The 23,799-nt window shown below is 43.0% G+C and overlaps 1 protein-coding gene across 1 annotated transcript in view; it reads left to right on the top strand.

The window, feature by feature from the left end:
- Positions 1 to 23,799, top strand: part of TDRD9 (tudor domain containing 9) — a 680,447-nt gene that overhangs the window by 117,508 nt on the left and 539,140 nt on the right. Inside the window, exon 4 of the mRNA XM_053706205.1 lies at positions 470 to 601. Coding sequence (XP_053562180.1) covers positions 470 to 601 — 132 coding nt within the window. The remainder of the gene's footprint in view (positions 1 to 469; positions 602 to 23,799) is intronic.

The raw sequence follows: 23,799 nt of genomic DNA, 5'->3' as shown, positions 1-23,799 counted from the left end.
GCATTCCCTGTAGGGGAGGAGAATATCCCACAAGTTATGGATGACGCCGTTGAACGGACACACCATTGGAGAAAGTAATTTATCAGGTAAGCATAAATTCTGTTTTTCTAAGACAGGTCTTTATTTTTGTTAAACTTCAGTCACCTCTGCACCTTGGCTTTTCCTTTCTCTTCCTAACTTCGGTCGAATGACTGGAGGTGGGAGGGAGGGGAGGAGCTATATATACAGCTCTGTTGTGGTGCTCTTTGCCACTTCCTGCTAAACAGGAGGCGTAATCCCATAAGTAAGGATGAAATCTGTGGACTCGTCGTATCGTAAAAGAAATAAATTTATCAGGTAAGCATAAATTTCCTTTTTATGCATTCCATTGTACTCTGTGGAATATTAGTTGTATGAGTTGAATTTGCTATTTAAAATGTAAAAAACTACTTTGATTTCTATATTTTTATTTTTCCTTCCTGTTTTTTAGCGCAGTCCTTTGGGTCGCACAATTTTGAAGGTGAAACTACTTGACATGGGGGAGCCTAGAGCTTTGCTTGCAACTGCGCTTTCTCCTCCATACATTGATGACATTGAACGGACGATTCTTTTGCTAAAGGAAGTAAGTTTATCTTCATTTTCAGGAACTAACATTTCTTTTTAAAGATATGATGAGTCCACGGATTTCATCCTATTCGTGGGTTATCGCACTCTGGTCAGCAGGAGGAGGCAAAGAGCACCACAGCAGTGCTGTATATATAGCTCCTCCCTTCCCTCCACTCCAGTCATTCTCTTTGCCTGTGTTAGTGATAGGAAGAGGTAAAGTGAGGTGTTAAGATTCTTCAATCAAGAGTTTATTGTTTTTAAAATGGTACCAGTGAGTGCTATTTTATTATAAGGTGTAGCCATATCCTTGTTAGCCTCTAGAGTAGAGTGGGACTTAACTTTCACTGTGCCTCCCATACTAGGGCTGCCCTTCTGATGATGGTCCTTAGCAGATATTAACTAAGGCCCTTTCTGTGTCCACAGAGCTGCAGGAGGGAAGAAGACCTCTTGATCCTATGAAACTTGTCATGCTGTCGCTCAGCATAGAGGTAAGTGCAGTCTTTTATTTTCTGGGCCAACATGCTATCTCAGAAATTACTGTACACTTCTAATCTGTTGGGGAACATGGGCTCTCTGGGTAGGGCTTTCCTGTTTAACAGTGTGCTGGGGTTCTCATGTGGCCATGTCAACCGACACCAGGATGTTACTTATCAGATGGTTAGAGCTATACTTTATTAGGCCTAAAAGACTGATAAAATGACTGTGTTTATACTGAGGGGCTTCCTACAGGTCACTGTTTAGTGTACTTGGGGCTGACGCTGGGGGTATGGTTGCCGGAGCCTTGCAATGAGACTCCGGTTTACGCTCTGTGTTTTTGTATTAACTGTCCGCTTTTGCGGACTGATTTAGGCTATGGCTGATGCGACGCCCACGATGGGCGGGGCTTACTTTGGTGCACTTGGGCTTCGTTTGCCAGCGCAGCGTTCATTCATTTCCGGAAGTCCCGGCTGCTTGTAGAGACATTGCGAGTGACGCCACAAACCGCATGCTTGAGAGCTAAGCAAGCGGTCTTGGGCGTTGTGGGCTACGTTCCAGATTAGTGCCTAAGAGTGGTCGGAGAACCATGGGGGCAGGTAGGCACCTCAGCAGAGCTGATGAGGCGAGGCGCTGCTTATATTATTGTTAAATTATCTTGGTGCTGATATCGTTTAACAATTTTTCTTTGTTACTGTAAAAAGTTAAACATTTTATTTTTTAAAGGCACAGTATCTTGTCATATATACTGACGAGTATTTAGTCCTGTGCTGATATTTCTTTACTATTTGGCTATAAATTGAGAAACTATAATTCAAAGACCAAATTTTTCTTGCTTTCTGTTGTCATGGATTCAGAATATATCCAGACTGTTAACATGTTCTATGTGTTTGGATGCACTGTGGAACCTCCTGTTCCTTTTTGTCCCTCATGTATGAGAGGGCTTTACATTTTAGAGACCAAATTTTTTTTTGATAGATCTTTGCCCAAAGGCGGAAGCTTCTCAAGAGTCTACAGATGAGATGCAGAGTATGCCGCAGCTTTCTCTCCCAAGCGTCGCAGCCCTTAACGCACCCGCTCAAGCGGTGCCCATGTATTTCACCAGTTTCTGCAGCATTCTACGTTAAAACATAGCTGCAGTGATGTCCTCTACACTTTCTGATGCGTTATCTACTTTTCCCCATAACGCACGGCAAGCTTACAAGAAAGGACAACTATGTAGTCAATACAGCCTCTCTAATACTATGATGGCCGATTGCGGAAGTACCCTCCCGGGGTTCTAAGTTGGAGAGTACAGAGAACCTATCGAGGTGAACTTTCTGAATCAGGGAGTGCTCTGCCCCTGACTGATTATGAAGTGGTTTCTTTCTGGTTTAAGCTTGAGCACCTCCGTTTATTATGAGGGATGCTGTTGGTTACTCTGGATGATTGTGACTCAATAGTGGTTCCTCCAGAGAAATTGAGTAAGTTGGACAGATACTTGGAAGTCCCTTCTTATTCAGATGTCTTTCCAGTTCCAAAGAGGACTTCAGAAATTATTGCGAAAGAATGGGAGAGACCAGGCATTCCCTTCTCTCCTCCCGTTTTTAAAAAAAAATGTACCCTATAGCCGACACTATTAGATTCTTGGCAGACGGTCCCTAAAGTAGAGGGAGCTGTTTCTACTCTGTCCAAGCGTACTACTATTCCTATCGAGGATAGTTGTGCTTTCAAGGACCCTATCGATAAGAAGTTAAAGGGTCTCCTCAAAAATATTTACATTCACCAGGGATTCCTATTGCAACCAGCGGCTTGCATTGTTACAACGGCTTATTGGTTTGATGCTCTGGAAGAGTCTCTTAAGACTGAGACTCCTTTGGAAGAGATACAGGATCGGATTAAAGCTCTTAAAGGGACAGTCTAGGCCAAAATAAACTTTCATGATTCAGATAGAGCATGTAATTTTAAACAATTTTCCAATTTACTTTTATCACCAATTTTGCTTTGTTCTCTTGGTATTCTTAGTTGAAAGCTTATCCCTCGGAAGTTCATATGCTAATTTCTTAGACCTTGAAGCCCACCTCTTTCAGATTGCATTTTAACAGTTTTTCACCACTCGAGGGTGTTAGTTCACATATTTCATATAGATAACACTGTGCTCGTGCACGTGAAGTAATCTGGGAGCTGGCACTGATTGGCTAGACTGCAAGTCTGTCAAAAGAACTGAAAAAAGGGGCAGTTTGCAGAGGCTTATATACAAGATAATCACAGAGGTTAAAAGTATATTATTATAAATGTGTTGGTTATGCAAAACTGGGTAATAAAGGGATTATCTATCTTTTAAAACAATAAAAATTCTGGTGTAGACTGTCCCTTTAAGTTAGCTAATTTGTTTATTACGGATGCTTCTCTGCAGATTACTAAATTGGCGGCTAAGCGTTCGGGCTTTGCCATCTTAGCACACAGGGCTTTATGGTTAAAGTTTTGGTGTGCGGATGTGTCATCCAAGTCTAAGCTTTTGGCTATTCCTTACAAGGGGAAGACCCTGTTCGGGCCTGACTTGAAGCAAATTATTTCTGACATCACGGGAGGCAAGGGTCATCTCCTCCCGCAGGATAAAAAGTAATTTTCGTTCCTTTCGACCTGCTGCTGCTTCCAAGTCAGCATGAAGGGTCGCCCCCCGATCCGGGACCGTATCTAGTAGGGGGCAGACTCTCTCTCTTCGTCCAGGCTTGGATAAGAGATGTTCAGGATTCCTGGACACTAGAAATTGTGTCTCAGGGATATTAGTTGGAGTTCAGAAATTCTTCCCCCAGAGGAAGGTTTCTTCTTTCTCGATTATCTGCAGACCAGATAAAGAGGCGTTCTTACGTTGTGTAGGAGACCTCTCCTCCTAGGGAGTAATATTCCCTGTTCCAATACAGGAACAGGGACAGGGGTTTTATTCAAATCTGTTTGTAGTTCCCAAAAATTAGGGAACGTTCCAACCTATTTTAGACCTCAAAAGTCTGAACAAGTTTCTCAGAGTTCCATCTTTCAAGATGGAAACTATTCGTAGCATTCTTCCATTGATCCAGGAGGGTCAATTTATGACTACCGTGGATCTAAAGGATGCATATCTTCATGTTCCTATCCACAGATATCATCACAAGTTCCTGAGGTTTGCCTTTCTGGACAAACATTTTCAGTTTGTGGCTCTTCCTTTCAGTCTGGCCACGGCAGCCAGAATTTTCACAAAGGATCTGGGGTCTCTCTTGGCAGTTCTAAGACCGCGGGGCATTGCGGTGGCGCCGTATCTGGACGATATTCTGATCCAGGCGTCATCTTATCAGCTAGCAAAGTCTCATACCGACATTGTCCTATCCTTCCTGAGAACTCACTTGTGGAAGGTAAATCTGGGAAAGAGTTTGCTAATTCCGCAGACAAGGGTGCCCTTCTTGGGAACTCTAATCGACTCTCTATCCATGAAATGTTTTAACCACCTGCCGAGCTCTTCATTCCATTCCTCGGCCGTCAGTGGCTCAGTGTATGGAGGTAATCGGACTAATGGTAGCGGCAATGGACATAGTTCCGTTTGCTCGCTTGCATCTCCGACCACTGCAACTATGCATGCTCAAACAGTGGAATGGGGATTATGCAGATTTATCTCCTCAGATAAATCTGGATCAAGAGACCAGAGACTCTCTTCTTTGGTGGTGATCACAGGATCATCTGTCCCAGGGAATGTTTTCCGCAGGCCAGCATGGGTCATAGTGACGACGGACGCCAGCCTATTGGGCTGGGGTGCAGTCTGGAATTCCCTGAAAGCACAGGGTTTGTGGACTCAGGAGGAGGCTCTCCTCCCGATAAATATTCTAGAACTGAGAGCGATATTCAACGTGCTTCAGGCGTGGCCTCAGCTGGCTTCGGCCAGACTCATAAGATTCCAGTCGGACAATATCACGACTGTAGCATATATCAATAATCGGGGGGAACAAAGAGTTCTCTAGCGATGATAGAGGTTACCAAAATAATTCGATGGGCAGAGACTCACTATTGCCATCTATCAGCAATCTATATCCCAGGAGTGGAGAACTAGGAAGCGGATTTTCTAAGTCGTCAGACTTTTCATCCGGGAGAGTGGGAACTCCATCCGGAGGTGTTTGCACAAGTGATTCAGCAATGGGGCACACCAGAATTGGATCTGATGGTGTCTCGTCAGAACACCAAACTTCCTTGTTACGGGTCCAGGTCAAGGGATCCTCAGGCAGTACTGATAGATGCTCTAGCAGTACCCTGGTTGTTCAACCTGGCTTATGTGTTTCCACCATTTCCTCTCCTTCCTCGTTTGATTGCCAGAATCAAACAGGAGAGAGCTTCTGTTGTTTTGATAGTACCTGCGTGGCCACGCAGGACTTGGTATGCAGACCTGGTGGACATGTCATCTCTTCCACCATGGACTCTGCCACTGAGACAGGACCTTCTGATTCAAGGTCCGTTCCAGCATTCAAATCTAGTTTCTCTGCGGCTGACTGCTTGGAGATTGAACGCTTGATTTTATCCAAGCGGGGTTTCTCTGAGTCGGTCATAGATACCTTGATTCAGGCTCGAAAGCCTGTCACTAGGAAAATTAATCATAAGATATGGCCTAAATATCTTTATTGGCTACTCATGGAGTAAGATCAGGATTTTGTCCTTTCTCCAAAAAGGATTGGAGAAGGGGCTATCAGCTAGTTCCTTAAAGGGACAGATATCTGCTTTATCAATTCTACTGCACAAGCGTCTGGCAGATGTTCCAGACGTTCAGTCGTTCTGTCAAGCTTTAGTTAGAATCAAGCCTGTGTTTAAACCTGTTGCTCCGCCATGGAGTCTGAATTTAGTTCTTAAAGTTCTTCAAGGGGTTCCGTTTGAACCTATGCATTCCATAGATATTAAGCTTCTATCTTGGAAAGTTCTGTTTCTCCTGTTAAGTGTAGTCAGTCCACGGGTCATCCATTACTTATGGGATTATAACTCCTCCCTAACAGGAAGTGCAAGAGGATCACCCAAGCAGAGCTGCTATATAGCTCCTCCCCCCTACGTCATATCCAGTCATTCTCTTGCACCTAACTAATGGATAGGATGTGTGAGAGGAGTGTGGTTATTAAATTTAGTTTTTATTTCTTCAATCAATAGTTTGTTGTTTTAAACAGCACCGGAGTGTGTTGTTTTTTGTGTATGATCTTAGCGGACGTAACTAAGATCCATTTGCTGTTCTCGGCCATTCTGAGGAGTGAGGTAACTTCAGAACAGGGGACAGCGGGCAGGGTTCACCTGCAAAGAGGTATGTTGCAGTATATTATTTTCTAAGGAATGGAATTGACTGAGAAAATACTGCTAATACCAATATAATGTAAGTGCAGCCTTAAATGCAGTAGTAGCAACTGGTATCAGGCTGTTATGTATGTATGTATGTTGGCACTAAGTATTTCTGGGGAATGGCACTTCACTAAGAAAATACTGTATACATTTAACTTATAGCCTTTCTGCAGTGATAGCGACTAGCAACAGGCTTTTATTATCATTTCATATATTTAAAACGTTTACTGGCAGGTTAATCGTTTTTCTCTCTGAGGTACTTGGTGAAAAATTTATGGGCATTATTTTCCACTTGGCTGTCGTTTAATTTGAATAAAATCAGTTTACTGAGCTTCCCCACTGCTGTATTATGAGTGGGAGGGGTCTATTTTGGCGCTTTTACTACGCATCAAAAATTCAGTCACAGTCTTCCTTATTCTCCCTGCATGATCCAGGACGTCTCTACAGAGCTCAGGGGTCTCCAAAACTAGTTTGAGGTAGGTAATCACTCACAGCAGACCTGTGAGATTGTGCTTTGACTGTGATAAAAACGTATATATTTTATTTGTTATTCGTTTTTTTGGTATTAAGGGGTTAATAATCCATTTGCTAATGGGTGCAATCCTTTGCTAAATTAGTGCATTTCATGTGAAAAATTGATTGCTATAATAAACCGGTTCATTGTTATCTCAATGTGACAGTTTTTTGTGTGCTTCTTAAAGGCACAGTAACGTTTTTTATTTTGCTTGTAAATTCATTTGAAAAGTATTTTCCAAGCTTGCTAGTCTAATTGCTAGTTTGTTTAAACATGTCTGACACAGAGGAATCTCTTTGTGCAATATGTTCAAAGGCCAATGTGGAGCCCAATAGAAATTTATGTACTAATTGCATTGATGCTACTTTAAATAAAAGCCAATCTGTACATGTTAAGAGAAATTCACCAGACAACGAGGGGGAAGTTATGCCGACTAACTTGCCTCACGTGTCAGTACCTGCATCTCCCGCTCAGGAGGTGCGTGATATTGTAACGCCAAGTACATCAGGGCGGAAACGGATCTAGTAGGGGGCAGACTTTCTCTCTTCGTCCAGGCTTGGGCAAGAGATGTCCAGGATCCCTGGGCGTTGGAGATCATATCTCAGGGATATCTTCTGGACTTCAAAACTTCTCCTCCAAAAGGGAGATTTCATCTTTCAAGGTTGTCAACAAACCAGATAAAGAAAGAGGCGTTTCTACGCTGTGTACAAGATCTTTTACTAATGGGAGTGATCCACCCGGTTCCGAGGTCGGAACACGGACAAGGGTTTTACTCAAATCTGTGGTTCCCAAGAAAGAAGGAACCTTCAGACCAATCTTGGATTTAAAGATCCTAAACAAATTCCTAAGAGTTCATCGTTCAAAATGGAAACTATTCGGACAATCTTACCCATGATCCAAAAGGGTCAGTACATGACCACAGTGGATTTAAAGGATGCCTACCTTCACATACCGATTCACAAAGATCATTACCGGTATCTAAGGTTTGCCTTCCTAGACAGGCATTACCAGTTTTTAGCTCTTCCCTTCGGGTTAGCTACTGCTCCAAGAATCTTTACAAAGGTTCTGGGTTCTTTTCTGGCGGTTCTAAGACCGCAAGGAATATCGGTAGCTCCGTACCTAGACGACATTCTGATACAAGCGTCAAGTTTCCAAACTGCCAAGTCTCATACAGAGTTAGTACTGGCATTTCTAAGGTCACATGGGTGGAAAGTGAACGAAGAAAAGAGTTCTCTATTGCCACTCACAAGAGTTCCCTTCTTAGGGACTCTTATAGATTCTGTAGAAATGAAAATTTATCTGACAGAGGTCAGGTTAACAAAACTTCTAAATGCTTGCCGTGTCCTTCATTCCATTCCACACCCGTCAGTGGCTCAATGCATGGAGGTAATCGGCTTAATGGTAGCGGCAATGGACATAGTACCCTTTGCACGCCTGCATCTAAGACCACTGCAATTGTGCATGCTAAGTCAGTGGAATGGGGATTACTCAGATTTGTCCCCTATGCTGAATCTGGATCAAGAGACCAGAAATTCTCTTCTATGGTGGCTCTCTCGGCCACATCTATCCAAGGGGATGCCCTTCAGCAGGCCAGATTGGACGATTGTAACAAGAGACGCCAGCCTGATAGGTTGGGTCGCTGTCTGGAATTCCCTGAAGACTCAGGGATCTTGGACTCAGGAGGAGAGTCTCCTTCCCATAAATATTCTGGAATTAAGAGCAGTTTTCAATGCCCTTCTGGCTTGGCCTCAGCTAGCAACTCTGAGGTTCATCAGGTTTCAGTCAGACAACATCACGACTGTGGCTTACATCAACCATCAGGGAGGGACAAGGAGTTCCCTAGCAATGATGGAAGTCTCAAAGATAATTCACTGGGCAGAGTCTCACTCTTGCCACCTATCAGCGATCTACATCCCAGGCGTGGAGAACTGGGAAGCGGATTATCTAAGTCGCCAGACTTTTCATCCGGGGGAGTGGGAACTTCATCCGGAGGTCTTTGCCCAAATACTTCGGCGTTGGGGCAAACCAGATCTGGATCTCATGGCGTCTCGCCAGAACGCCAAACTTCCTTATTACGGATCCAGGTCCAGAGACCCGGGAGCGGTTCTGATAGATGCTCTGACAGCACCTTGGGTCTTCAACATAGCTTATGTGTTTCCACCTTTCCCGATGCTTCCTCGATTGATTGCCAGGATCAAACAGGAGAGAGCATCGGTGATTCTAATAGCGCCTGCGTGGCCACTCAGGACCTGGTATGCAGACCTAGTGGACATGTCGTCCTGTCCACCATGGTCTCTACCTCTGAGACAGGACCTTCTGGTGCAGGGTCCTTTCAAACATCCAAATCTAATTTCTCTGGGGCTGACTGCATGGAGATTGAACGCTCGATCCTATCAAAGCGTGGATTCTCAGAGTCAGTGATTGATACCTTGATACAGGCCAGGAAGCCTGTTACCAGGAAAATTTACCATAAAATATGGCGCAAATACTTGCATTGGTGCGAATCCAAGAGTTACTCATGGAGTAAGGTTAGGATTCCTAGGATATTGTCTTTTCTACAAGAAGGTTTAGAAAAGGGTTTATCCGCTAGTTCGTTAAAGGGACAAATCTCAGCTTTGTCCATCCTTTTACACAAACGTCTGTCAGAAATTCCAGACGTTCAGGCTTTTTGTCAGGCTTTGGCCAGGATTAAGCCTGTGTTTAAAACTGTTGCTCCGCCATGGAGCTTAAACTTAGTTCTTAACGTTTTACAGGGTGTTCCGTTTGAACCCCTTCATTCCATTGATATCAAGCTGTTATCTTGGAAAGTTCTGTTTTTAATGGCTATTTCCTCGGCTCGTAGAGTCTCTGAGTTATCTGCCTTACATTGTGATTCTCCTTATCTGATTTTCCATTCAGACAAGGTAGTTCTGCGTACTAAACCTGGGTTCTTACCTAAGGTAGTCACTATCAGGAATATCAATCAAGAGATTGTTGTTCCTTCATTGTGCCCTAATCCTTCCTCAAAGAAGGAACGACTTCTGCACAATCTGGACGTTGTCCGTGCCCTGAAATTTTATTTGCAGGCAACTAAAGATTTTCGACAAACTTCTTCCCTGTTTGTCGTCTATTCTGGACAGAGGAGAGGTCAAAAGGCTTCGGCTACCTCTCTCTCCTTCTGGCTTCGTAGTATAATACGTTTAGCCTATGAGACTGCTGGACAGCAGCCTCCTGAAAGAATTACAGCTAATTCTACCAGAGCTGTGGCTTCCACTTGGGCCTTTAAAAATGAGGCCTCTGTTGAACAGATTTGCAAGGCTGCGACTTGGTCTTCACTTCACACTTTTTCCAAATTTTACAAATTTGACACTTTTGCTTCTTCGGAGGCTGTTTTTGGGAGAAAGGTTCTTCAGGCAGTGGTTCCTTCCGTATAAAGATCCTGCCTGTCCCTCCCGTCATCTGTGTACTTTTAGCTTTGGTATTGGTATCCCATAAGTAATGGATGACCCGTGGACTGACTACACTTAACAGGAGAAAACAAAATTTATGCTTACCTGATAAATTCCTTTCTCTTGTAGTGTAGTCAGTCCACGGCCCGCCCTGTTTTTTTATGGCAGGTCTAAATTTTAAATTATACTCCAGTCACCACTGCACCCTATAGTTTCTCCTTTCTCGTTTGGTTTCGGTCGAATGACTGGATATGACGTAGGGGGGAGGAGCTATATAGCAGCTCTGCTTGGGTGATCCTCTTGCACTTCCTGTTAGGGAGGAGTTATAATCCCATAAGTAATGGATGACCCGTGGACTGACTACACTACAGGAGAAAGGAATTTATCAGGTAAGCATAAATTTTGTTTTTTAGTTGCTATCTCTTCGGCTCGAAGAGCTTCTGAACTATCTGCGTTGCAATGAGACTTGCCTTATCTTGTTTTCCATGCTGATAAGGTGGTTTTGCGTACCAAACCTGGATTCCTTCCTAAGGTTGTTACTAATAGGAATATCAATCAGGAAATTGTTGTTCCTTCTCTGTGTCCTAATCCTTCCTCTAAGAAGGAGCGTCTGTTGCACAACTTGGACGTGGTTCGTGCTTTGAAGTTTTACTTGCAAGCAACCAAAGATTGCCGTCACTCTACTAGAGCGGCGGTGGCTTCCACATGGGATTTTAAAAATGATGCTTCTGTTGAACAGATTTGTAAGGCTGCGACTTGGTCTTCGCTTCATAACTTTTCCAAATTTTACAAATTTGATACTTTTGCTTCTTCGGAGGCTATTTTTGGGAGAAACGTTCTTCAAGCAGTGGTGGCTTCTGTTTAACCATCTGTCTTGTCCCTCCCGTTTATCCGTGTCCTGTAGCTTTGGTATTGTATCCCACAAGTAAAGGATGAATCCGTGGACTCGTCGTACCTTATAGAAGAAAAGTAAATTTATGCTTACCTGATTGATTTCTTCTATGGTACGACGAGTCCACGGCCCGCCCTGTCATTTTAAGACAGATTATATTTTTTGATTTAAAACTTCAGTCACCTCTGCACCTTTTAGTTTCTCTTTTTTCTTCCTGTACCTTCGGTCGAATGACTGGGGGGTGGAGCTAAGGGAGGAACTATATAGACAGCTCTGCTGTGGTGCTCTTTGCCTCTTCCTGTTAGCAGGAGGATAATATCCCACAAGTAAAGGATGAATCCGTGGACTCATCGTACCATAGAAGAAATTAATTTATCAGGTAAGCATAAATTTACTTTTCTTTTACGATACGACGAGTCCACGACCCACCCTGTTTTTTTCTAAGACAGGTCTTTATTTCTTTTGCATGATGTACCGAGTCCACGGATTCATCCTAACTTGTGGGATATTGTCCTTCCTGACAGGAAGTAGCAAAGAGAGCACCACAGCAGAGCTGTCTATATAGCTCCCCCCTTAACTCCACCCCCCATTCATTCTCTTTGCTGGCTCTAAGCAGGAAGATTAAAGAGAAGAGGTGTTAAACTGTTATTTCTTTCATGTAATTAGCAAGAGTCCATGAGCTAGTGACGTATGGGATATACATTCCTACCAGGAGGGGCAAAGTTTCCCAAACCTCAAAATGCCTATAAATACACCCCTCACCACACCCACAAATCAGTTTTACAAACTTTGCCTCCCATGGAGCTGGTGAAGTAAGTTTGTGCTAGATTCTTCATTGATATGCGCTTCGCAGCAGGCTGGAGCCCGGTTTTCCTCTCAGTGTGCAGTTAATGTCAGAGGGATGTGAAGAGAGTATTGCCTATTTGAATTCAATGATCTCCTTCTACGGGGTCTATTTCATAGGTTCTCTGTTATCGGTCGTAGAGATTCATCTCTTACCTCCCTTTTCAGATCGACGATATACTCTTATATATACCATTACCTCTACTGATTCTCGTTTCAGTACTGGTTTGGCTTTCTACTACATGTAGATGAGTGTCCTGGGGTAAGTAAGTCTTATTTTTGTGACACTCTAAGCTATGGTTGGGCACTTTTATATAAAGTTCTAAATATATGTGTTTAAACATTTATTTGCCTTGATTCAGGATGTTCAACATTCCTTATTTCAGACAGTCAGTTTCATTATTTGGGATAATGCATTTGAATAATCAATTTTTTCTTACCTTAAAATTTGACTTTTTTTCCTGTGGGCTGTTAGGCTCGCGGGGGCTGAAAATGCTTCATTTTATTGCGTCATTCTTGGCGCGGACTTTTTTGGCGCAAACATTTTCTTTGTTATTTCCGGCGTCATACTTGTCGCCGGAAGTTGCGTCATTTTTTTTGACGTTTTTGCGCCAAAAGATGTCGGCGTTACCGGATGTGGCGTCATTTTTGGCGCTTAAAGCATTTAGGCGCCAAATAATGTGGGCGTCTTTTTTGGCGCTAAAAATTTGGGCGTCATTATTGTCTCCACATTATTTAAGTCTCATTGTTTATTGCTTCTGGTTGCTAGAAGCTTGTTCATTGTCATTTTTTCCCATTCCTGAAACTGTCTTTTAAGGAATTTGATCAATTTTGCTTTATGTTGTTTTTTCTATTACATATTGCAAGATGTCTCAGATTGACCCTGAATCAGAAGATACTTCTGGAAAATTGCTGCCTGATGCTGGATCTACCAAAGTTAAGTGTATTTGTTGTAAACTTGTGGTATCTGTTCCTCCGGCTGTTGTTTGTAATGAATGTCATGACAAACTTGTTAATGCAGATAATATTTCCTTTAGTAATGTTCCATTACCTGTTGCTGTTCCATCAACATCTAATATTCAGGGTGTTCCTGTTAACATAAGAGATTTTGTTTCTAAATCTATTAAGAAGGCTATGTCTGTTATTCCTCCTTCTAGTAAATGTAAAAGGTCTTTTAAAACTTCTCATTTTTCAGATGAATTTTTAAATGAACATCATCATTCTGATTCTGATAATGATTCCTCTGGTTCAGAGGATTCTGGTTCAGAGGATTCTGTTTCAGAGGTTGATACTGATAAATCTTCATATTTATTTAAAATGGAATTTATTCGTTCTTTGCTTAAAGAAGTCTTAATTGCATTAGAAATAGAGGAATCTGGTCCTCCTGATACTAAATCTAAACGTTTGAATACGGTTTTTAAATCTCCTGTAGTTATTCCAGAGGTTTTTCCCGTCCCTGATGCTATTTCTGAAGTAATTTCCAGGGAATGGAATAATTTGGGTAATTAATTTACTCCTTCTAAACGGTTTAAGCAATTATATCCTGTGCCATCTGACAGATTAGAGTTTTGGGACAAAATCCCTAAGGTTGATGGGGCTATCTCTACTCTTGCTAACGTACTACTATTCCTACGGCACATAGTACTTCCTTTAAGGATCCTTTAGATAGGAAATTGAATCCTTTCTAAGAAAAGCTTACTTATGTTCAGGTAATCTTCTTAGACCTGCTATATCTTTAGCGGATGTTGCTGCAGCTTCAGTTTTCTGGTTGGAAGCTTTAGCGCAACAAGTAACAGATCATAATTCCCATAGCATTGTTAATCTTGCTAATAATTTCTCCTGTTAAGTGTAGTCAGTCCACGGGTCATCCATTACTTATGGGATTATAACTCCTCCCTAACAGGAAGTGCAAGAGGATCACCCAAGCAGAGCTGCTATATAGCTCCTCCCCTCTACGTCATATCCAGTCATTCTCTTGCACCTAACTAAAAGATAGGACGTGTGAGAGGACTGTGGTGTGTTAAACTTAGTTTTTATTCTTCAATCAAAAGTTTGTTATTTTAAATGGCACCGGAGTGTGTTGTTTGTTCTCAAGCAGCATTAGCAGAAGAATCTGCTTGAGTTTTCTATGATCTTAGCGGTCGTAACTAAGATCCACTTGCTGTTCTCGGCCATTCTGAGGAGTGAGGTAACTTCAGAACAGGGGATAGCATGCAGGGCCCACCTGCAAGGAGGTATGTGCAGTAAATTATTTTCTAAGGAATGGAATTGACTGAGAAATACTGCTAATACCGATGTAATGTAAGTGCAGCCTTAAATGCAGTAGTAGCGACTGGTATCAGGCTGATATGTATGTATGTATACTCTGAGGTATTTCTGGGGAATGGAATTTCACTAAGAAAATACTGTCAATATTAAAGTAATATTTGAGCCTACACTGCAGTGAAAGCGACTAGCAGCAGGTTTATTAATAACACTTCATAATTTTCCATTTTAAAACGTTTACTGGCATGTTAATCGTTTTTTCTGAGGTACTTGGTGATAAAACTTTATGGGCATGATTTTTACCACATGGCTGTCGTTTTTTCTGCATAAAAACAGTTTACTGAGCTTCCCCACTATTGTAATATGAGTGGAAGGGGCCTATTTTAGCGCTTTATTGCGCAGTAAAAATTTAGTCACAGTCTTCCTATTTCTTCCTCCATGATCCAGGACGTCTCTACAGAGCCCAGGGGTCTCCAAAACTAGTTTTGAGGGAGGTAATCAGTCACAGCAGACCTGTGACAGTGTGTTTGACTGTGATAAAAACGTTTATTATTTCAACTGTTATCCGTTTTGGGTATTAAGGGGTTAATCATCCTTTTGCTGGTGGGTGCAATCCTCTGCTAACTTTATACATTTTCTGTTAAAATTTGGTTGTTTTAACATATTTGGTTCATTGTTAATTCAAATGTGTCACATTTTTATGTTTCTTAAAGGCGCAGTAGCGTTTTTTATATAGCTTGTAAATTTATTTAAAAGTTTTTTCCAAGCTTGCTAGTTTTATTGCTAGTCTGTTTAAACATGTCTGACACAGATGAATCTGTTTGTTCACTATGTTTAAAGGCCAATGTGGAGCCCAATAGAAATTTGTGCACTCAATGTATAGATGCTTCTTTGAATAAAAGTCAAACTTTATATGTTAAGAAAATATCACCAGACAACGAGGGGGAAGTTATGCCGACTAACTCTCCTCACGTGTCAGTACCTTCGCCTCCCGCTCAGGAGGTGCGTGATATTGTGGCGCCAAGTACATCAGGGCGGCCCATACAAATCACTTTGCAAGACATGGCTAATGTTATGACTGAAGTACTATCTAAATTGCCAGAATTAAGAGGTAAACGAGATCACTCTGGGGTAAGAACAGAGTGCGCTGATAATAGTAGAGCCATGTCTGATACTGCGTCACAATTTGCAGAACATGAGGACGGAGAGCTTCATTCTGTGGGTGACGGATCTGATCCGAGTAAACTGGATTCAGAGATTTCAAATTTTAAATTTAAGATTGAGAACCTCCGTGTATTACTAGGGGAGGTATTAGCGGCTCTGAATGATTGTAACACGGTTGCAATTCCAGAGAAAGTATGTAGGCTGTATAAATATTTTGCGGTACCGACGTGTACTGGCGTTTTTCCTATACCTAAAAGGCTTACAGAAATTGTTAACAAGGAGTGGGATAGACCCGGTGTGCCCTTTTCACCCCCTCCCATATTTAGAAAAATGTTTCCAATAGACGCCGCCACACGGGACCTATGGCAGACGGTCCCTAAGGTGGAGGGAGCAGTTTCTACTTTGGCTAAGCGCACCACTATCCCGGTGGAGGATAGCTGTGCTTTTTCAGATCCAATGGATAAAAAATTAGAGGGTTACCTTAAGAAAATGTTTGTTCAGCAAGGTTTTATATTACAACCCCTTGCATGCATTGCGCCTGTCACTGCTGCGGCGGCATTCTGGTTTGAGTCTCTGGAAGAGACCCTTAGCACAGCTCCATTGGATGAGATTATAAACAAGCTTAAAGCCCTTAAGCTAGCTAATTCATTTATTTCTGATGCCGTAGTACACTTAACCAAACTTACGGCTAAGAACTCCGGATTCGCCATTCAAGCGCGCAGAGCGCTGTGGCTTAAATCCTGGTCAGCTGATGTGACTTCTAAATCTAAATTGCTTAATATTCCTTTCAAAGGGCAGACATTATTCGGGCCCGGCTTGAAAGAAATTATCGCTGACATTACTGGAGGTAAGGGCCATGCCCTGCCTCAAGACAGGGCCAAACCAAAGGCTAAACAGTCTAATTTTCGTGCCTTTCGTAATTTCAAGGCAGGAGCAGCATCAACTTCCTCCGCTCCAAGACAGAAAGGAACTGTTGCTCGCTTCAGACAGGGCTGGAAACCTAACCAGTCCTGGAACAAGGGCAAGCAGGCCAGAAAACCTGCTGCTGCCCCTAAGACAGCATGAAGTGAGGGCCCCGGAAACAGATATAGTGGGGGGCAGACTTTCCCTCTTTGCCCAGGCTTGGGCAAGAGATGTCCAGGATCCCTGGGCGTTGGAAATCATATCTCAGGGATATCTTCTGGATTTCAAAGCTTCTCCTCCACAAGGGAGATTTCATCTTTCAAGGTTATCAGCAAACCAGATAAAGAAAGAGGCGTTTCTACGATGTGTACAAGACCTTTTACTAATGGGAGTGATCCACCCAGTTCCGCGGTCGGAACACGGGCAAGGATTCTATTCAAATCTGTTTGTGGTTCCCAAAAAGAGGGAACCTTCAGACCAATCTTGGACTTAAAGATCCTAAACAAATTCCTAAGAGTTCCATCGTTCAAAATGGAAACTATTCGAACCATCTTACCCATGATCCAAGAGGGTCAGTACATGACCACAGTGGATTTAAAGGATGCCTACCTTCACATACCGATTCACAAGGATCATTACCGGTATCTAAGATTTGCCTACCTAAACAGGCATTACCAGTTTGTAGCTCTTCCCTTCGGGTTAGCTACGGCTCCAAGAATCTTTACAAAGGTTCTGGGCTCCCTTCTGGCGGTACTAAGACCGCGAGGCATAGCGGTAGCTCCGTACCTAGACGACATTCTGATACAAGCGTCAAGTTTCCAAACTGCCAAGTCTCATACAGAGTTAGTTCTGGCATTTCTAAGGTCGCATGGGTGGAAGGTGAACATAGAAAAGAGTTCTCTAGTGCCACTCACAAGAGTTCCCTTTCTAGGGACTCTTATAGATTCTGTAGAAATGAAAATTTACCTGACGGAGGACAGGTTATCAAAACTTCTAAATGCTTGCCGTGGCCTTCATTCCATTCAACACCCGTCAGTAGCTCAGTGCATGGAGGTAATCGGCTTAATGGTAGCGGCAATGGACATAGTACCATTTGCGCGCCTGCATCTCAGACCGCTGCAATTGTGCATGCTAAGTCAGTGGAATGGGAATTACTCAGATTTGTCCCCTCTGCTAAATCTGGATCAAGAGACCAGAGATTCTCTTCTATGGTGGCTTTCTCGGCCACATCTGTCCAAGGGGATGCCCTTCCGCAGGCCAGATTGGACGATTGTAACAACAGGCGCCAGCCTTCTAGGTTGGGGCGCAGTCTGGAATTCCCCTGAAGGCTCAGGGAATCATGGACTCAGGAGGAGAGACTCCTTCCAATAAACATTCTGGAATTAAGAGCAATTTTCAATGCTCTTCTGGCTTGGCCTCAGTTAGCAACTCTGAGGTTCATCAGGTTTCAGTCGGACAACATCACGACTGTGGCTTACATCAACCATCAAGGAGGAACAAGGAGTTCCCTAGCGATGATGGAAGTCTCAAAGATAATTCGCTGGGCAGAGTATCACTCTTGCCACCTGTCAGCGATCCACATCCCAGGCGTGGAGAACTGGGAGGCGGATTTTCTAAGTCGCCAGACTTTTCATCCGGGGGAGTGGGAACTTCATCCGGAGGTGTTTGCCCAACTGCTTCATCATTGGGGCAAACCAGATCTGGATCTCATGGCGTCTCGCCAGAACGCCAAGCTTCCTTGTTACGGATCCAGGTCCAGGGACCCGGGAGCGGTGCTGATAGATGCTCTGACAGCCCCTTGGGTCTTCAACATGGCTTATGTGTTTCCACCTTTCCCAATGCTTCCTCGATTGATTGCCAGGATCAAACAGGAGAGAGCATCGGTGATTCTAATAGCGCCTGCGTGGCCACGCAGGACCTGGTATGCAGATCTAGTGGACATGTCGTCCTGTCCACCATGGTCTCTGCCTCTGAGACAGGACCTTCTGATTCAGGGTCCTTTCAAACATCCAAATCTAATTTCTCTGAGGCTGACTGCATGGAGATTGAACGCTTGATTCTATCAAAGCGTGGATTCTCGGAGTCAGTGATTGATACCTTAATACAGGCTAGGAAACCTGTTACCAGGAAAATTTACCATAAAATATGGCGTAAATATTTATATTGGTGCGAATCCAAGAGTTACTCATGGAGTAAGGTTAGGATTCCTAGGATATTGTCTTTTCTACAAGAGGGTTTAGAAAAGGGTTTATCTGCTAGTTCGTTAAAGGGACAGATTTCAGCTCTGTCTATCCTTTTACACAAACGTCTGGCAGAAGTTCCAGACGTTCAGGCTTTTTGTCAGGCTTTGGTTAGGATTAAGCCTGTGTTTAAAACTGTTGCTCCCCCGTGGAGCTTAAACTTGGTTCTTAAAGTTCTTCAGGGAGTTCCGTTTGAACCCCTTCATTCCATTGATATTAAACTTTTATCTTGGAAAGTTCTGTTTTTGATGGCTATTTCCTCGGCTCGAAGAGTCTCTGAGTTATCTGCCTTACATTGTGATTCTCCTTATCTGATTTTTCATTCAGACAAGGTAGTTCTGCGTACCAAACCTGGGTTTTTACCTAAGGTGGTTTCTAACAGGAATATCAATCAAGAGATTGTTGTTCCATCATTGTGTCCTAATCCTTTTTCAAAGAAGGAACGTCTTTTGCATTATCTGGACCTAGTCCGTGCCTTGAAGTTTTTCTTACAGGCTACTAAAGATTTTCGTCAAACATCTGCCCTGTTTGTCGTTTACTCTGAACAGAGGAGAGGTCAAAAAGCTTTGGCAACCTCTCTCTCCTTTTGGCTTCAGAGCATAATACGCTTAGCCTATGAGACTGCTGGACAGCAGCCCCCTGAAAGGATTACAGCTCATTCTACTAGAGCTGTGGCTTCCACCTGGGCCTTTAAAAATGAGGCCTCTGTTGAACAGATTTGCAAGGCTGCGACTTGGTCTTCGCTTCACACCTTTTCAAAATTTTACAAATTTGACACTTTTGCTTCTTCGGAGGCTGTTTTTGGGAGAAAGGTTCTACAGGCAGTGGTTCCTTCCGTTTAAGTTCCTGCCTTGTCCCTCCCATCATCCGTGTACTTAAGCTTTGGTATTGGTATCCCACAAGTAATGGATGATCCGTGGACTGGATACACTTAACAAGAGAAAACATAATTTATGCTTACCTGATAAATTTATTTCTCTTGTAGTGTATCCAGTCCACGGCCCGCCCTGTCCTTTTAAGGCAGGTCTAAATTTTAATTAAACTACAGTCACCACTGCACCCTATGGTTTCTCCTTTCTCTGCTTGTTTCGGTCGAATGACTGGATATGGCAGTGAGGGGAGGAGCTATATAGCAGCTCTGCTGTGGGTGATCCTCTTGCAACTTCCTGTTGGGAAGGAGAATATCCCACAAGTAATGGATGATCCGTGTACTGGATACACTACAAGAGAAATAAATTTATCAGGTAAGCATAAATTGTTTTTTCAAATGCTTGGTTCCATGGTTCCAGGGTGTACAGGATCCTTGAGTCCTGGAGATTGTATCTCAGGGATACCCGATAGGATTCAATTCTCATCCGCCCAGGGGCAGATTCCTACTCTTCAGACTGTCTACAAGACCAGAAAAGAGGGCTGCTTTTTTAGGTTGCGTTCGGGATCTCTCCTCCCTAGGAGTAATTGTCCCGTTACCTACAGCAGAGTGCAGAGCAAAAACGTTTGAAGCAAAAACGTTTGAATCTTAGTAAAGTTTTAACTTTCATTAGGTAGCTAGAGTTGATAGTGTTTTTAGGAAGTTGTAGCTACAAGATGGTGACTGAACACTTATTTTAGATCACAGTATCCAACAGTAGTATTAGTATTTCTTCATTGAAGAAGTAGTAGTGATTGGATAGGTTAACAAACCGCTACCTCATAATTAGTGGAAGAGTAATGTAGCTACTGAGAAGCAGGTGCAACAGCTAAGTTACAAGTATGCTCTTGTAGCGTGTAATATTTCCTAAACATGATCAAACAATTAATAGTAATGTTATATCACAGTAGAAGGATTCAATAAGGAGACACATTATATAAGAAAGCTGTATATTAGAGTTAACTGCACAAGACATTAAATAGTAAACAAACTGCCTGAAATGCATGCAATTCTAGTACTAGAACCTGCTTATTCAGAGTTACTGCATAAGATATTGATGTGTACACAAACTGCCCCTTTAATTAAACAGCACAAATGTTTACTTGTAGTTAGAGTGGTACCTGCAAGATTTACCTTCTCTAGCTAGGTTCACAGTTTAGGAGGAAGATGCAGCAAAATTGTGGACGCTGTAGTTTCACAGTGGGGAGACCAGTATCCTGCAGTGATCAGTGACACTGCGTTTGTAATACCAAGCATTGACTGGAAAACCGGAAAGAGATTTTAAGCATTCAGTAAGTGAAAAAATTAAAACTATTACTACAAGTAACTGAGCTTTTCTTCCTCAAGACAAAAAGGAAATTTAAAGCTCCTAATCTTTTTGTTCCTTTTGATAGAATAGGGAACAGAAAACTAACTAATCTCTTAAACCCTGGCTCAGTCTGGAGACCGACTTCAAATTGAGACATATCCAAAAAGAATAAGAAATGTAATCCAGCCTCTTAAACCACATGAAGGTACGACCCCCAGCCCAGTCTTTCTGGTAGGGGGTAGATGAAACCCTTTTCAAAATGCTTGGCTACAATCTGTCCAAAATTCCTGGGTTCAAAACCTAATTTCTTGGGGATATCGAATTGGATTCAAAATAAGACCTCCCACAGGAAGGTTCTTTATCACCCATATACCATAGCATCCAATCAAAGCTCAGACTTTTCTTCAATCCTTCTCAGATATGTACTATATGGGAGTAATTGTTCCAGTTCCAATGCAGGAACAAGCGGAAGTTTTTTAAATCTCTTCATTGTACCAAAGAATGAAAACTCAAAACCAATTCTGGATCTCAAAACTAAACAAATTTGTATGAAATCTTTATGGAAACTATCAATACTATTTTGTGCCTTTTGTTCCACAAAGTCACTTAATGTCCACAATAGATTTACAGGATGCTTACCTTCACATCCCAGTCAACCCAGAACATTACCAGTTTCTGAGGTACTCTTTGCACTTCTCTGTCTACCGCTAGTGAAAAATCAAGATTTTTTTCAACTCTTAATACGAGCTGAACCCGAGAAGTGCAAAAAAACTAACGCTGGCGAAAAATTTTGATTTACCGTAGAACTTTGTAATCTAGCCCTCTATCCAGTATACCCAGTCTGGGGTACCGAGACCCGCTACAGTACCTAAGGTTCATGGTGCCTTATCCACTAGAGGATAGCACGTCCTTCAAGGACCCTCTAGGCAGAAAAATTGAGGGATAACTGAGAAGGGTATTCCTGCAGTCGGGCTCACTGTTTAAGTAGAAATTAGGTACAGGAACATATTCCATTTCTAAAGCTGGCTAATGCTGTCATCAGAGATGCCATCATTCAGATTATCCACATAAAGAATTCTAGCTTTGCAGTTCTGGCCATTAGGGCCCTGTGGCTCAAGTCGTGGTCGGTGGATAATGTCTCAAAATCAAGGTTATTATCCTTGTCCTTTAAGGGTAATTCCTTGTTCGGACCAGGTCTGGGCTCTATCATTGCTACAGTTACAGATGGAAACAGTGCTTCCCTACTGCATGACAAAAAGTCTAAGGCCAAGGGTCGTTTGGCGGGATGTTTTCATTCTATTAGAAACCAGAGAAGTGCGGAAGCACCCAAGACAGACTCCCCAAAGCTACCTGGAAGCCAACCCCAGGGGTGGACCAAGAACAAGCAGCCCAAGTAGGCTTCCCAGGTCAAAAAGTGAGCATGATGAGATTGCCCCCGACTTTGGATCAGGTTGCATGGGGTGCAGATTATATCTGTTTCTCAAGGACTGGGCTCAGTCCATCCAGGATCCTTGGGTACTGGAGATCTTTTATCAAGGATATAGAATAAACTTTCAGGTATGTCCCCCAAGTGACCCCTTTTTTCTCCTAAGGGTTTCAGGAAACCAAGTAAAGAGGTCGGCACTACTTAATTGTTTGGACGACCTCAGCCATGGTTGTGGTGTTCCAGTTCCCCCAGAGATGTCCCCAAGAAAGAGGGCATGTTCCGTCCAGTGTTCCCTCTAAGGCCAGTTTCATGTGTGGCCCAGCAGTGAAAGAGTTAATTAGAGCAATTAGCAAACGCTACACAACAGGTTTGTAAGGGTTCTAACCTTCAAAATGAAAACAATGAGGTCCATTCTCCCCCTGATACACGAGGGTCAGTTTATGTCCACATGAAGGATGCGTACCTTCACAATTTGATCCACAGAATTTGCTACCATGTCCTAAGGTTCACCTTCCTAGACCAACACTTCCAATTTGATGCTGGGAGCTCTGCTGGCAGCTGTTCGTCTGCAGGGTATTGCAGTAGCTCCTTATGCAGAAAACATTCTGGTTTAGGCTCCATCTTTGCCAGTGGCTCAGGATCACACAGAGAGTTTACTCTCCTGTGTTTGGGAAAGCATGGCTGTAAAGTTAATCTGGAAAAGATCTTCCTCGTTACGGCTACAAGGGTAAACTTTCTGGGAATGATCATAGACTCAATCTCGCCTGCTTCAGTACAGTGCTCTAACTTTGTAAGCACAAAGCATGGATGTGGTAGGTCTTATGGTTGCAGCTTTGGATGCTTGCTTTCCTCTGAGACCACTACAGTTGTGTGTGCTCAGACAATGGATTTGAGATCATTCAGATCTGTTGCAGATCATCTGTCTGGACGCCCAGACGAGAGTGAATCTCTCCTGGTGCCAGACTCCAGCTCCAGTTCTACTAGTGACGTGTTTCCGTCGCCCATCTTGAGTGATTATCACCACAGACACAAGTCTGTCCGTCTAGGGTGCTGTGTGGGGTTCTCTGAGAGCCCAAGGAACCTAGTGTCAAGAAGAAATGTTCCTTCCCATCAACATTCTCGAATTGAGTGATTTTCAATATGCTACTAGCGTTGCCCCAGCTATGTTCTGTCCGTTATATTCGATTCCAATCTAACAACATCACTACCGTGACCTACATCACAAGGAGCTCTCTGGTGATGCAGGAGGTGTCCAGAATCCTGCTGTGGGCGGAGAGACAGACTCCACTCAGGGGGTTTGGTCCTTAAATGAGGATGTGTTTCTGGAAATCACCCACATGTGGGGTGTTCCCGAGATTGATCTGATGGCTTCTCGCTTCAATGCCAAGCTCTCGAGATACGGATTAAGGTCCAAAGATTCTCAGCCAGAGCTAGTGGACACTTTAGTGGTCCCGTGGAACTTTAATCTAGTGTACATATTTCCACCATTCTCCTGCCCTGAGTAGCAGGAGGGTATACCAACGATTCTGTTAG

This window comes from Bombina bombina, chromosome 1 (assembly GCF_027579735.1).
Source record: "Bombina bombina isolate aBomBom1 chromosome 1, aBomBom1.pri, whole genome shotgun sequence".
Classification (NCBI taxonomy): Eukaryota; Metazoa; Chordata; class Amphibia; order Anura; family Bombinatoridae; genus Bombina; species Bombina bombina.
This window is presented reverse-complemented; position numbering and strand designations above follow the sequence as displayed.